General features: G+C 44.3%; 1 protein-coding gene across 2 annotated transcripts in view; it reads left to right on the plus strand.

The window, feature by feature from the left end:
* LOC120431447 (signal-induced proliferation-associated 1-like protein 2) overlaps window positions 1-13323 on the plus strand; it is a 42369-nt gene extending 29046 nt beyond the window's left edge. For both annotated transcript variants that reach the window (XM_039596566.2, XM_039596564.2), the window contains exons 2-3: window positions 7214-11713; window positions 11778-13323. In XM_039596566.2, coding sequence (XP_039452500.1) covers window positions 7214-11713; window positions 11778-12242 — 4965 coding nt within the window. In that variant the 3' untranslated portion in view covers window positions 12243-13323. The remainder of the gene's footprint in view (window positions 1-7213; window positions 11714-11777) is intronic.
* The last annotated feature ends 176 nt before the right edge of the window (window positions 13324-13499 follow it).

The following is a 13499-nucleotide window of genomic DNA, read 5'->3' on the forward strand; positions in this document are numbered from 1 at the left end:
AATCATAGATCACGCTACTTGTCCACCAACCGGCTCAAAATTGGTTAAATCAGTGTTGGGATATTCAGGAGCATTTCATTTGACAAAGAAAGCTAACTATTTTTTCGACTAATGTGAATGTTTACTAATTACTACAAAACAAGTTAAGCAATTGCTTATATTTTTCTACTTATTTTCAATATTTCATGCTTTTCACATTTTTAGAAACATAGTTTGGGACATCTTCAGCTGTGTGCTATCTTGTGATATAGACCATTTTGGTCGAAAATGAGTTAATGATGACGTTTTGCTATACTTAACAAACACTACAAGATGGTTTAACCCGATTTTGGAAACTCGCTTCCGTTTCCCGGATATCGCAATACACACTTGTGACATAGACCAATTTATCATCAAAATGATTGTGCACACTTGTGACACGTCATACATGTTGTTGGAAAATGTGGAAAAATTGCCTTTTTTCACAAATTTATGTTGATACAACAAACAAAACAAACAACAAACAAACCATCCACATTAACGACCCCCGGGTCTTTTGTGGTCTCTATTGCAAGTTTCTGCTCGAACCTAGGAGTCCGAAGGCTTGAATGGGGAGAGCACCCAAACCTCTTTCTACTCCAAGGAACCTTCCACCCCAGTGTTTGAACTGACGACCTTTGGATTGCGAGTCCAACCGCCGCCAGCGATTTCACCGGAGTAGGCTTGGTTTGGTGTGTTGTTTGTACTTATGGCATGGAGACGACTCCTACACCTGGAATGACTTAACGGCCTAACAACCAAGGCCGGGACCGACATTTTACTTCCTCATCCGATGGAAGGTTGGAGCAGATGGGAATAGAACCCAGAATCATCCGCTTACAAAGCGGACAGCGTAACCATTCGGCCACGCACTGCCATGTTGATACACACTTTCTAAAAGCAATACAATCTTTTGTTTTTGAAAATATACTGATTAAGTCGATTAAACCATTGATTTAAGTCTATTTTAGTTTGTATGAGAATTCTGTGCACACTTGTGACACGTAGTACAATTTTACTTTCAAAACACACTTGTGACACGTGTTTTTCAGATTTTTGTTTACATAAGTTAATGTATCTTTTAACTGTTGTAACCAAATTAGTTGAAACTTGGAGCGTTTGTTAAGCGATAGTATACGAACCGATTGCTTCAAAAAGTTTGGCTCTACCATTCATAGTTTTGAAAATATTTATCATCAAACTTTAATAATCGATTTTCTCGAATAGTACTAAATGGTCGTTGTCACAAGATAGCACACAGCTGACGACATAACAAAATTTACTTCAGACTTATATAGGAGTACTAGTCAAAAACACGGTCAAAGATGACTCTCAAAAAATGACCACCAGTTTAAAAAAAATATTGTTGTAAATATTTGTTAACCTTAATTATATTAAATTACTTTCAAAATCGATTGTAATGTAATTCAACTGTTTAGTTTCTTCCTGCTTTTAAAAAGATACTAAATTTACATGTATCATACCCGGTCAAAATCTAGCCACATATTAACTTTTTTGTGAGTCAGCCTCGTCCAACAAAGCACCAGCAAAAGTGTATGTCCGTTCAGTGTATCCACTCAAGCGCGCACCAAATAAAAAGATACCTCCCAATCAATAAACAAACAAGCAACATTTTATTATTAGCTATAATTTCTTCCCCTCCGGCTCGCTCGCTAGCTCGCACGACGTCGTCGACGGCGGCGGCGTCGTGACAACATAAGCACATTTATGGTCTGTTGTGTTACCCATCAGACGGCCAGACAAACATCGTCCAGATCCACCAGCATAGTACACACACCACTAGTGTTATTACCCGTCATTACAAACTATTTATGAAATCTAATATCCATCACACGATGAGAGCACATGTGCGCGCGCTTCCTGAACCTCGACTCTGCACAACCTCGCGCGTCCAAATTCTGGATCATCACGTGGAGCTGCTCTTGGGGCTTCAGAAGCAACTCCAGCCATGAGAAGGTGTTGAAAAGCAGCACCGTCGTCGTCGTCTACGATCAAACAAACATCCACGTTGGCCCTAAGGCAGGTTGAATCTCCGTGGTGTGGACAAACTGCACACGGGTCGTCTCCGACTAGCCGCGGCGCGTTGCGCTCCGTCCGTAGAGTCTATCCAGAGATGATGATGATGGATAAATGAGTTGAACTTCAAATCAAATATAAACGCTATAAACTAGCTCAAAGTGATGTGCACGTTAGGCGGGAAGAGACGAACCGCGGAGTGTTGTGTACGTACAGAATCGTGAGCATAGAAACTTGGAGGAAAAACGGGAGGAAGCCTAGTGGCGAATAAAAACAACAACGGCTTGGACGGGAGTTGCACGTACGGTCAAGTCGGGAGTCGAGAGTCGGGAGGTTGGAAGCGCGACCCAGGTTCGTTGCCCTTTTGCGGGCCGCCGAGAAGATGATGGTTGATCGCGATGTATGATGAGCATAGAGGAGTCTGCTCTGGATTCGGTTTGCCATAAGTTGCCCCATTCTTCACCAGAAAGACTAATGACGCGCTAATGAAAACAGAATTGATCTTTTATTCGAGTGAAGAATTTCGTGGTAGAGATCGATGGTGGTGGGAGGTAGGGAGGCAATTTCTTACAATTGACTCGTGACGAAAGTTTGGACAAGAATGTATGAAACGTCGAATGAACGTTGAATTGTGATGAAATGAGTGAATTTCTGGATCGATTTGTAGTTACAAAATTCAAATGACCGATTCTTAGCGAAGCTACACTAAAAGGTCACTTTTTTAAATTTTCAATGTGATTTTTAATATGAAAGTTTTCTTTTTTATTATGATTCAATAATTGCAATGTGCTTTGAATGCGTTTTCTTACCTCAAGAGCCAAAAATATTGACCAAATATGGTCTGCAAGCCATTGAATGGGAGAGGAGTTTTTTTTCATAAATCTGCTCCTTTCGTTGTCCCGTCACGAAAAGAAATGGCTGGCAAAAACTCAAATTTCAACCAATTCGTTCAGTTCAAGGAGCAAAAGATTCGTTTTTTAATTTGTGATAATGTGTAGAAGAGCAAAAGTTTTTAAAAATCAAACTAGCAAAACTGTAGCGATTTTTGTAGTGTGCCTTTTAAAAGTCCAGTTTTACGATGTTGTCCCGTCACGCTACATTTTCATTTCAGGGGAAGCACAGGTACTATATGGTAAATTCTGCATGATATTTCTTTGTAAGAAAATCAATTATCTTTCCAAATATGTAATAACATTGGGGGGTTTCTTCTTTTATTTTACCACTACAGCCAAAACGCTGAAAAAAACTTGGGATTTTTTTGAAAAGGAGCCGAAGAATCGGTCAAATTGTTTCAAAATTGGAGGTGAAGGAGGTTGTCTTGAATGTTTTACTGTTTGTTTTATTTATTTATTGTTGTTTTCTTTTTAATTTTTAGTTAATTTCAGTTACTTCAATTCTGTTCGGAATTTTCTAGAATTTCTCCATTCCTAGCTCTGCTAACTATACCAAAACGAGAGTGACCAAATCTTCTGTCAAATTTGGCAAAGGCTCTGCAAAACTCGTTATTCATTTGCAGTAGTTCTGCAAAAGGATGTCAGTTTCTTTGTCATCAGTTGATTGCAGGGGAGTTTGGTTTGGGTGTCTGCAATCGGCTCAAAACTTTCTACAATTCAGCACCAACCCCAATCCAACTTCACTCAAGGTCGATTCTTATGGGCGATTCCCGTCAGCCATCAATCCGATTGATGCCTTTTCGAAAGTGACGAAGAGTCCATCCATAAAAGTGCCCACTTTTCTTGGCCGGCATGCCCATTCCGATCACGTGCCCCGTCCGAGCGCTGAGCTACTTTGCATTTCTGGCTCGTTTCAGAATGTGTCGTCCCACAGTGACGCGGTTCGTGTGTGTGTGTGCCAAATAAACCACATATAGAAGAACCTCGCCGCAAATGGTCAATGGCAGAGGTGACGGATGGTTCGCGTTGACGGGCAAGTTAAGTAATCAACAATCTTTTTCTTGGCTTTATTCTTGGCACCACCCCCACACAAGCCAACAATAAAACAGCTGAAACAATCGACTCATTATGTCGGCTGTAAATAAAATTATTCAAATTCTTTCGCTTTCCGTCAACCGACGACGGCGACGATCAACGCTGGTGAGTCTTGATGTCTAAACAGAACAACAACAGAGCTAAGAATGAAGTTGATTGAAGGCGATATTTGCATGAGGAATGCCGACACAGTTGGAAATAAAGGTTAAATTCACGTTAAATTGATTATCACTCATTAGGAAAATTATGCCAGCGTGTTGGATTTTCCAAAATAAAGTTTGTTTAGGCAAAATAAATAGAACAAATTTTACTCATTTTCAAGATATTATTTTACTCAAATTTTACTGTGTCGAAAGAGGTAGAATTGGCCGGCCGGCGTTTAGAGTCGCATTACGTTTTTTCGAGGGAATTCCTGGGAATTGGAGAATAATTAACGACGATTTTTGGACATGTTGCGACGAGTTGCGTGGGAGGATTGATTTGTGTTCGTGGTTTTCTCTTCCTGCCTGTCCAACTGTCTTTTTTGGCTTTATACTTTCGTGGAATTAAATTTATTTGTTGTTTTTGCAAAACTACTTTTATGACAACGGATGTTTCAAGTTTCTTGTTTTAGTAAATATTAAACAATAGAAAAAATCTGGAGTTTTTTTTAAAGGTCCAATAAACCAAATTTTCAGTTTTTGCTTTTTGGGTGTTTTTAATACCCATAAAACTGGAAATTTAATTTATTGGACCTTTTCAAAAAAAAAAAAAAAAAAAAACTCCAGAAATATACAACCCCTTATCAAGATGACAAAAATTACGGAAAGATAAACTTTTTCTATACCCTAAAACTCATTTGCTTCTATTCGAATTCTTTTTGAGACTGTATCTCAGAAACTGTTTGTCCAATTTTCAAAGTCTCAGAGACATTTTTTTCTCAGCTTAAAACAAATCAGTGATAACTTTCCTTCTTAAAGTATAAAAAAACGAAAAAAGGGACGATAGCTACAAAACAGTGAACTTTATCAAAAAATTTGTAGAGTATTTTTCGATTACAAATCTGATTTAGCTTTTAAAAATATTTTATCAAACTTTTTTTGACCACATTTTCGACATTTAAAAAAAAATCAATAATTCGTATCTCTGGAACCTGATTTTGCACCATCATGCACTATGGCTCAAAATATGTCTTATTGTTTCCCATTAACCCTCTACTGCCCACATTTTTTTGAATTTTTTTCATTTTTCCCGTGTTTAGGATGTCATTTTGAGCAACTTTTTTTCTACGAAAAACTTTACTTCTTTTGTTTAATGTTTTTCTTGTTTAATTTTTATTTGCATTTATCTTGTTTAGTTTATGTTTGTTTTTGGTAGTTTTTGGCCTATTCTACCAACTCCTATCATTACATTTTGCCTATCTAATTTTGTCATGTCTTGCAGTAATTTTTTTCGCTTGTTTTCACATTTCTGCTATAAAACGGCACCAATATTATTTAAGTTGTAAAAAAATACGTAAAGGCATAGTCTAGGACACTAAAAAAATAACTGCATACTTCTTTTTAACTTAAAATATAGAAAATGTTAGTAAAAAACACAGCAAAAAATGACCCCTAAAAATGAGATTTTTTTAAAAATTGGCGTAAAAACAAGTCAAACTTCCAACCCTCGTAGTTCTTCTTTGCAATGCTTTTTGAAGATCAAAAATTGGTTGAATAGTGGATTTTTGGCGATTTTTTAAATCGTAGCCCTTCTAGAGGTGGGGTTGGATTGTAGAGGGTTATAAATCGAAAATAAAAAAAACTTATTTCTGGAATCAAAATTTTAAGTTAAAAAAAAATATATAGACAAATTATTGTTTTTTTTTTGTGTTAGAGTGTAAATTATTATTTTTCCTGAATATTCCTTATTGTAATCTACAACTTTGCCGAAGACAACAAATCGATCAGAAAATACCATCTCAATGTACAGATTTTCATATTTTGACGTACCTATTTTGTATGACCAGCGCGCTAAATTTCATAAAGACTTGATACAAACAAAAAAATAATGATGCTGCACGAAGAAAAAAAAGTTCCCAAAATCGTGAACAAGCGTTCATGAACATGGGAACCACGAATAAAGTGTTCAAATGCCATGGTACGTTTTTCAAAATCGTACCATGGGATTTTAACACTTTGTTCGTGGTTCCCATTTTCACGAACGCTTGTTCACGATTTTGGGAACTCTTTTTTCTCCGTGTGAAGTGCTTCTTTTGCAAGATTCATCCAAATCAATAAATACAAATTTGAAAATCGTGAAATAATTTGCGAAAATCTAGAGAACTAATCAGATAATCTTATTTTATGAATATTGTTTTGCTTTTATAATTATTACTTTCCTATTTTTGCTAAATTGTGAGTCAGTTTAACGTTGAAAAGAATTATTAATCCACATTTTAAAATCTTTGCAAAAAATCTATGAAGATCTGCAATTTCAGCATTCCTATTTTGTAACAGATCGCAACCAGACCCTTCTGGTACTCTTCGGTGCAAGCCACAAATTGATGTCAATTGCAGTCAATTGAAAGTGTCTCACTGGGTCTCTACATTCCGGTCACTTCAAAACTTCTCTTTCTCTCTGTCCTCGTCGTTTGTCGTATCTCATTCCCTCCCTCTAGGTTCTTGTATCAATCGAATTACTTACATATTGAGACGTTTCAAATTAATTTAAGTTGAGGTCGTTTAGATCGACACGAAGAAATGCTCTCTGCGCGTCGGCCCCACCATATTTCGGTGGGTGTGGACTTTTCAAGAGACAAGCCGGTAATTTACGACCCGCCGGAGATCACCTCAAGTTGAACCCACGCTTTCCGACTCGTAATCTAAACTCAGCGAACGCGCGCGTATCCTCAAGCTCAAGACCCATTTAGGATAGCAATTTACGACCCCAACGATTAGAACCTGTCGGAAAAGGACCGAAGAAAAGGGACTCGTAAACTTTCCCACCGGCTTTTTGTTTGTTGCCTTTCCAACGCCTTCGCGTGTTCAGAGGAAACAGGTTGTTTCCAAACCGACTGTTATCAGCCGTTCCCGCTTTGATCCAATTTTAGGGGTTCCATTTATTTCCCATTTACGATTTCAATCCTATGAGATCGCCCAGCTGTGATAGTCTTCTAACAATCGCTTTCTCGTTCTCTCGATTCCTTCCAGGACGCTAGCAATGGGATGATCGGACTACAGGCCGAGCTCGGGGGACCTCCGCCGCAGCTCATGACAATGGGCGGCCCACCCGGTGGAGGTCCCAATGGGCCGGGTAGCCTGTTGCCACCCGGAGCTACCCATCACCACCCTGGTCCCCCGCCGCATCTTCATCCACCAGGATCTCAACAGCAACAGCAGCAGCAGCAGATGAATGGCGGCCGTTCCGGGGGAACTGCCCGCGAGCGGGCCATGCACGCCGTCGAGTACTACAACAGCAACGTGCTGCGGGCACGCGTTGGTGCGGGACTGGCCGGGCCGAGGAATTCGGTCCACGAACGGTATCCGTACATCCAACGGCACCTGGGGATGAACGTCGGCGGTGGCGGCGGCAAGCTGGCTCCCCAGAATTCGGAGAATCTGTACCGGAGCAATTCGAGCTTGGAGCTGATACACGACCACAGTGGAAACCACGACGGGTTGCACCCGGGCCCGGGAACGAACTTGAGGCGCGAGTATGGGAGTCACGGCTCGATCGACGTGATCTCTTCCGATCGACATCACGTGGGTCAGAGTACTGGGGAGAGTTTCCTGGCTATGTTGCAGGAGTATCGACCGGCGGTGTTTGGGATGGAACATGGCCATCCTGGTCACCACGGACACCACGAGGGTCGTAACGGGGGTATGATCTCCTCCGGAGAGGATAGCTTAGATCGGGGCAACGCAAGCCCTAAACTGCGAATGAAGTTCAACCGGTTATGGTCATCTTCGGCGGGTCAAGGCGCGAAAGCTGGACGGGGACAAACACAGAGTGCCTCGCTGGATGAAGCGTCCCTAAATCCAAACATTTCGGTCCTCTCGAACGTTAGTGCTACGTCGACCACGACAACGACGGTGTCCTCGGCGGATATTGAGGAGCGCCAGCGAAGGCGAGCGTTTGCCCACTTTGACTGTCAGTCGTTGACCGCCAACCTGGGGTACGCGGCGAAACTACGCGGGTTGCTGCTGGCACGGAGACGAAATACGACGACCGGTGCTTCGGCGGCTGCTACGTACGGGACGAGGTCATCCACGCCCGATGGGGACAGTATAGACGAAGATTACGGCGATGGGCAGGGGAACGAACTGCTGGAGAGTTGTCCATTCTTCAGGAACGAAATTGGCGGGGAAGAGGAGCGTGAGGTCAGCTTGACCCGCATGCAGAACCCACTTCCACCGGGTCAACAGCGACGAGCAATACATCGACCCGTGCTTGCATACGGAGTTTCCCTGCTGGAGTGTGGCTTGAACGAAACCCTCTGGAAGGCAAGCACTTGCCCGTACCAGCGCGGGACCCGACCGATCGAGCAAATCGACAACGGTGCGCTGTACTACCGGCAGTGTTTCTTCGGTCAAGAACACCAAAACTGGTTCGGAATGGACGAACAGCTCGGACCGATCGCGGTTTCGATCAAGAAGGAGAAGCTTCCACCAAGTGCAACGCCTGCGATCACGATCCACGGAGCGGATGTTTCACCGGCGACGGGCCAAACTCAGCAACACCTGTACCGGTTGATCGTGCGAACGTCGGAGTTGCTTACCCTGCGTGGTTCCGTCATCGAAGACTCCATCCCGAACCCTCGCGGGCCGGGCAAACACATCAGTACCAAAGAAATTCTGGAGTATGTCGCGCCAGAAGTACAAATCAGCTGTCTCCGGCTCGGGGTCAACACGCCACAGTGCGAACAGCAGCTGCTGAAGCTAGACGAGCAAGGGCTGACCAACAAGTACAAGGTCGGTATCCTGTACTGTCGCGCTGGCCAATCCTCCGAGGAGGACATGTACAACAACGAAGAAGCCGGTCCTGCATTCAACGAATTCCTCGATACGATCGGCAAACGGGTCCGATTAAAGGGTTTCGAACACTACAAAGCAGGTTTGGATAACAAAACGGACTCCACCGGAACGCACTCCCTGTACGCCAACTACCAGGACTGCGAGATCATGTTCCACGTGTCGACAATGCTCCCCTTCACGCCCAACAATCGCCAGCAGCTGCTCCGAAAGCGTCACATCGGCAACGACATCGTGACGATCGTGTTCCAAGAACCGGGCGCCCTCCCATTCACTCCAAAGAACATCCGCAGCCAGTTCCAGCACGTGTTTCTCATCGTACGAGCGGTCAACCCGTGCACGGAACACACCCAGTACCGAGTCGCGGTGTCCCGCTCAAAGGAAGTCCCCGTATTTGGACCACCGGTTCGTCCCGGCGCTCACTACGCCAAGGGCAAACACTTTGCCGATTTTCTGCTGTCGAAGGTGATCAACGCTGAGAACGCCGCGCACCGTTCGGAAAAGTTTGCCACGATGGCCACCCGGACGAGGCAGGAATATCTGAAGGATCTTACCAGCAACTACACCACAGCGACGCTGGTTGACACCGGCCAAAAGTTCTCGATCTTCCCGAGCAAAAAGCGCGAACGTAGCAAACCGAGATTCTCCGGAGATTTGACCCAACGGGGTGCGTTCTGCTGGCAGGTCGTCTTACATGACAGTGGCCAATCGACGCAGGTCGACTGCTTCCTGGGCATTTCCGCGGAAACGTTCGTCCTGATCGAGGAATGCTCGCGGCAGATCATCTTCGTGACACCGTGCAAGGCGATTCTGGGCTGGTCAACCAGCCAGAATTCGCTGCGGGTGTATCATCATCAGGGGGAGTGTGTAACGTTGAATATGCGAGACTCTGGGGATCGGGACGAACAACTTGAGGTGATTGAACGGCTTCGTGCCGTTACGAACGGGTGTGGTGCGTTGGAGCTCAGCTTGAGAAGGAATCCGATGGGTCAGCTTGGGTTTCACGTGCAACCGGATGGCGTTGTGACGCAGGTTGAAATATCTGGACAGGCGTGGACGGCTGGGTTGAGGCAGGGTTATCGATTGGTGGAGATTTGCAAGGTTGCTGTTGCGACTTTGTCGCACGATCAGATGGTTGATCTGCTGAAGACCTCCGCGCAGGTAACGGTCACGGTGATTGAGTCGTTCGCGGACTTTAGTCCTCGTCGTGGATGTTCTCTGCAGAACTGTCGCTTCAACTCGATGAATTACGAAAACGACTACGACACGGTTCCGGATCGAGCGGACAAAAATGGCAAGAAGCATCTACCCAGTGCGCAGCTTCAGTCGGCGAACCACCGAAGAAGGTACGAACGGAATTTCTCACCTCCGAGGTCAAGCAATAGCTCAGGCTACGGAACGGGCAGTAGCAGTCGATCGTTTACCGCACTGAATGGTGGACAAAATGGAGCTGTCCCACCGAACGACCACCGATACGTGCCAGATATGGGCACGCTAACCAGCTCATCCAGTGGTCACTCTTCCAACGACGAACGATGGTACGACGTGCTAGATCCTCCCCAAGAAACTCCCGCCCCCTCAATGCCTCCTACCCAGGAACCTCCAAGCTATCATCACCCAAAGCTAACCGCCTCCAGCAATTCCTTGCCCCTCGCCGGTGGAACTCCTCGCCCGCTTTCGCTGCACACCGACCCACGCAACCTACCCAACGGAAGCAATGCCAACGCAAACGCCAACATAGCCCTGCTCAAGCGACTCATCATCAGTGAAAACAACGGCCACGAAAACGGCTCCGGCGAACCGCTGTACAGCAGTTCGATGAAGAACCTGGCGAACCACCACCAGCTCAGTGCCACCGAAGAGGAGGACCTGTCGCGGCACAACTCTCCCCAGCTCAAGCGATCGGCCACGACGACGAACATTTACGGAATCAACGGCAGAAAGCCAGCGGCGTTGACGGGAGGTGCGTTGAGTTCGAGCAGTACGAATAGCTCACGGAACAACAGTCCCCGGCCAAACGCTGGCGTTAGCGATGCGAAGCTTCGTTCGAAGAATCCGGTTCCTCAGCGAAATAGCGTAAATTACACCGGAAGTTCGCTCCAGGAAGACTTGATGAAGCTGATCAATCCGGATTACATTGCGGCCGCCAGTGATGACAACTTCAACGGGGGCTCGCTCGAGAAGATGCAAAAGGGCAACCCGAACAGTCACAGTCTGGGGAACATCTCGTCTCTGACGGCCGCGAGCGGTCTCAAACCTATCCAGCAGCTAACGCAAAAGTCACGCTCTCGTGAAGGCATCAACCTGGGCTCGTCGAACAACCTGAAGGTGGCGAAGCAGAATGGTAGCGGTGGCGGTTCGGAGCAGGAGTCGGATGTGATCTTTACGACGGCTCGACCCGCCACGGTGATTTCGTCCACGACGAGCAACTGCTCCAGCCCTGCCAGCGAGTTGAACAACAATAGCTCTTCGAGCAACAAGCTGCACATCAACGAGGACCACCTGAAGATGTCGCCGAGCAGGAAGCAGCAGATGATGGTGGCCGCCGCAGCTGCGGGTGGAATTTTGAAGAATAGCTTGAATGGAGCTGGTGGATCTGGGGGTAAGATACCCCTGCCCGACATGAAGGAGATGGACTGGAGCAGTCTGGTCGACACGGCTACCAAAGCAATGACGCAGGTTTGTTGAATTGTTGATTTATTTTGTTAATTCAAAGACTAAAGAGTTCGTTTTTTTCTTTTAGCTGACCGAGTCCGCCTCCAAGTCCCACCCGCAAGGTAACGTGTACTACGACGACATCAACCAAGTGCTGAACGGAGTAGTTCAACAACAGCAGCAACAACAACAGCAAAACTCGCTGCAAATCCCACCGCTTCAGAATGGTTCTGGAACGCCGGTCTTCTCCGAGCTCTCCTCCACCCCAAGCTCGGTCTCGCCGGTCTCGACTGGAAGTGGAAGCACCGCCAGCAATAGCAACCAGCAGCAGTCCATGATGCAGAACAGTCACAGCTTGCCGGAGCTGCAATGCCAGGTGACCCAGCTATCGGATCGGGTTCTGCGAGAGCAACGCCGTCGACGATCACTCGAACATGCCGTCCGTCGGCTGACCGAGGAGAATCGCCGGCTGCAGGACGAAAGCCAGGCTGCGGTTCAACAGCTGCGTCGCTTTACCGAGTGGTTCTTCCAGACCATCGACCGGCAGTCTTAAACTCACACACACACACGTGCACGCGTGCTTAGCCAATAGCGTCTTCCAAAGTTTTTCTCACACTCATATTTAGCCAACAACAAGCAATCACACACCTGTTTCTTATATAGGCAGTTATTTAACCACGTTTACACGACCGTTAGCCTTTGGTCAAGCTCTTTATAGAACGTATTTTTAAAAATTACATTAACACGTACCAACTTACAATCGCAACTTATCGAGCTAGACAAATTTGCTATAAAACGCTGCAACGTTACAATAAGTTTTGTATCTCTTGGGTGACCAAAAATGTAATATTAGTGAAAATATATAACGTAAAAACAAAACAGTAACAATCAAAAGCAAAATTGAAACAACACCAATATTATGCGTCCTTCTTACATAATATATACACACACACCAGTCTTATTAGTGCATTAAGTCGAGTAGATTGAACTATTTATACACTTTTTGCTAGTGCGGTTATTACATTTTCTAACAAACATTTACACACGTGTATTTAAAGCGAACCCCAGCGTAATTTAACTTCTTGGATTTGTAGGATTACAACTCATTAAAAACAACGGAAACATACCAAATACAGCCTCCTTAAATCGTGTAAAATCTGTTAATTTAAAGCGTATATTATTTGTGGTTAATTCTATTTTTACGACAAGACAAAAACTGCTACTAGTTTAAGACGTTGTTGAACTCTTCGCTGTAAAGCTGTATTTTGAACTCGATTAAGCTTCTTCCTTTATCTGTACGCTAGTTTGTAACTATGACCTGGTTAGTTTAACGCACTTTGTTGTAAGAAACAAAACAAAATCTTATATCTATGTTGTACTTTACTGTAAATTTAAAATGTATGAGGTTTATTTAAGTTAAACTATAGATTTACCCTGATCTATTCTGCCTTGAGAGCGATCAAAATTCGAAAATCGGTTGTATAATCGCGCGTAGTGATTTAGATGAACGCAAACTTACTCTTATGCTACTGTAATAATTGAAACACATACACAACATACACATGTACTCGTACACATCAAATCAATATCGAGCTATTCACACATTCAATTCATTGAAATAAATGCAAAATGTTAAAAAAGTTTGTTATTGCTTACCTGAAAGAAAATTGTCTTATTTATTTATACACTGTGAGATTTGGGTTGTATACAAAAATTGATTCATGAGATTTGTTTTCTGATCGATTTATTCTCTTCCACAAAGTTTCTGAAATCTAGAAAAAGATACACTATAGAAAAATGCATTTTTCAC

Source organism: Culex pipiens, chromosome 2, assembly GCF_016801865.2.
Source record: "Culex pipiens pallens isolate TS chromosome 2, TS_CPP_V2, whole genome shotgun sequence".
NCBI classification, from domain to species: Eukaryota; Metazoa; Arthropoda; class Insecta; order Diptera; family Culicidae; genus Culex; species Culex pipiens.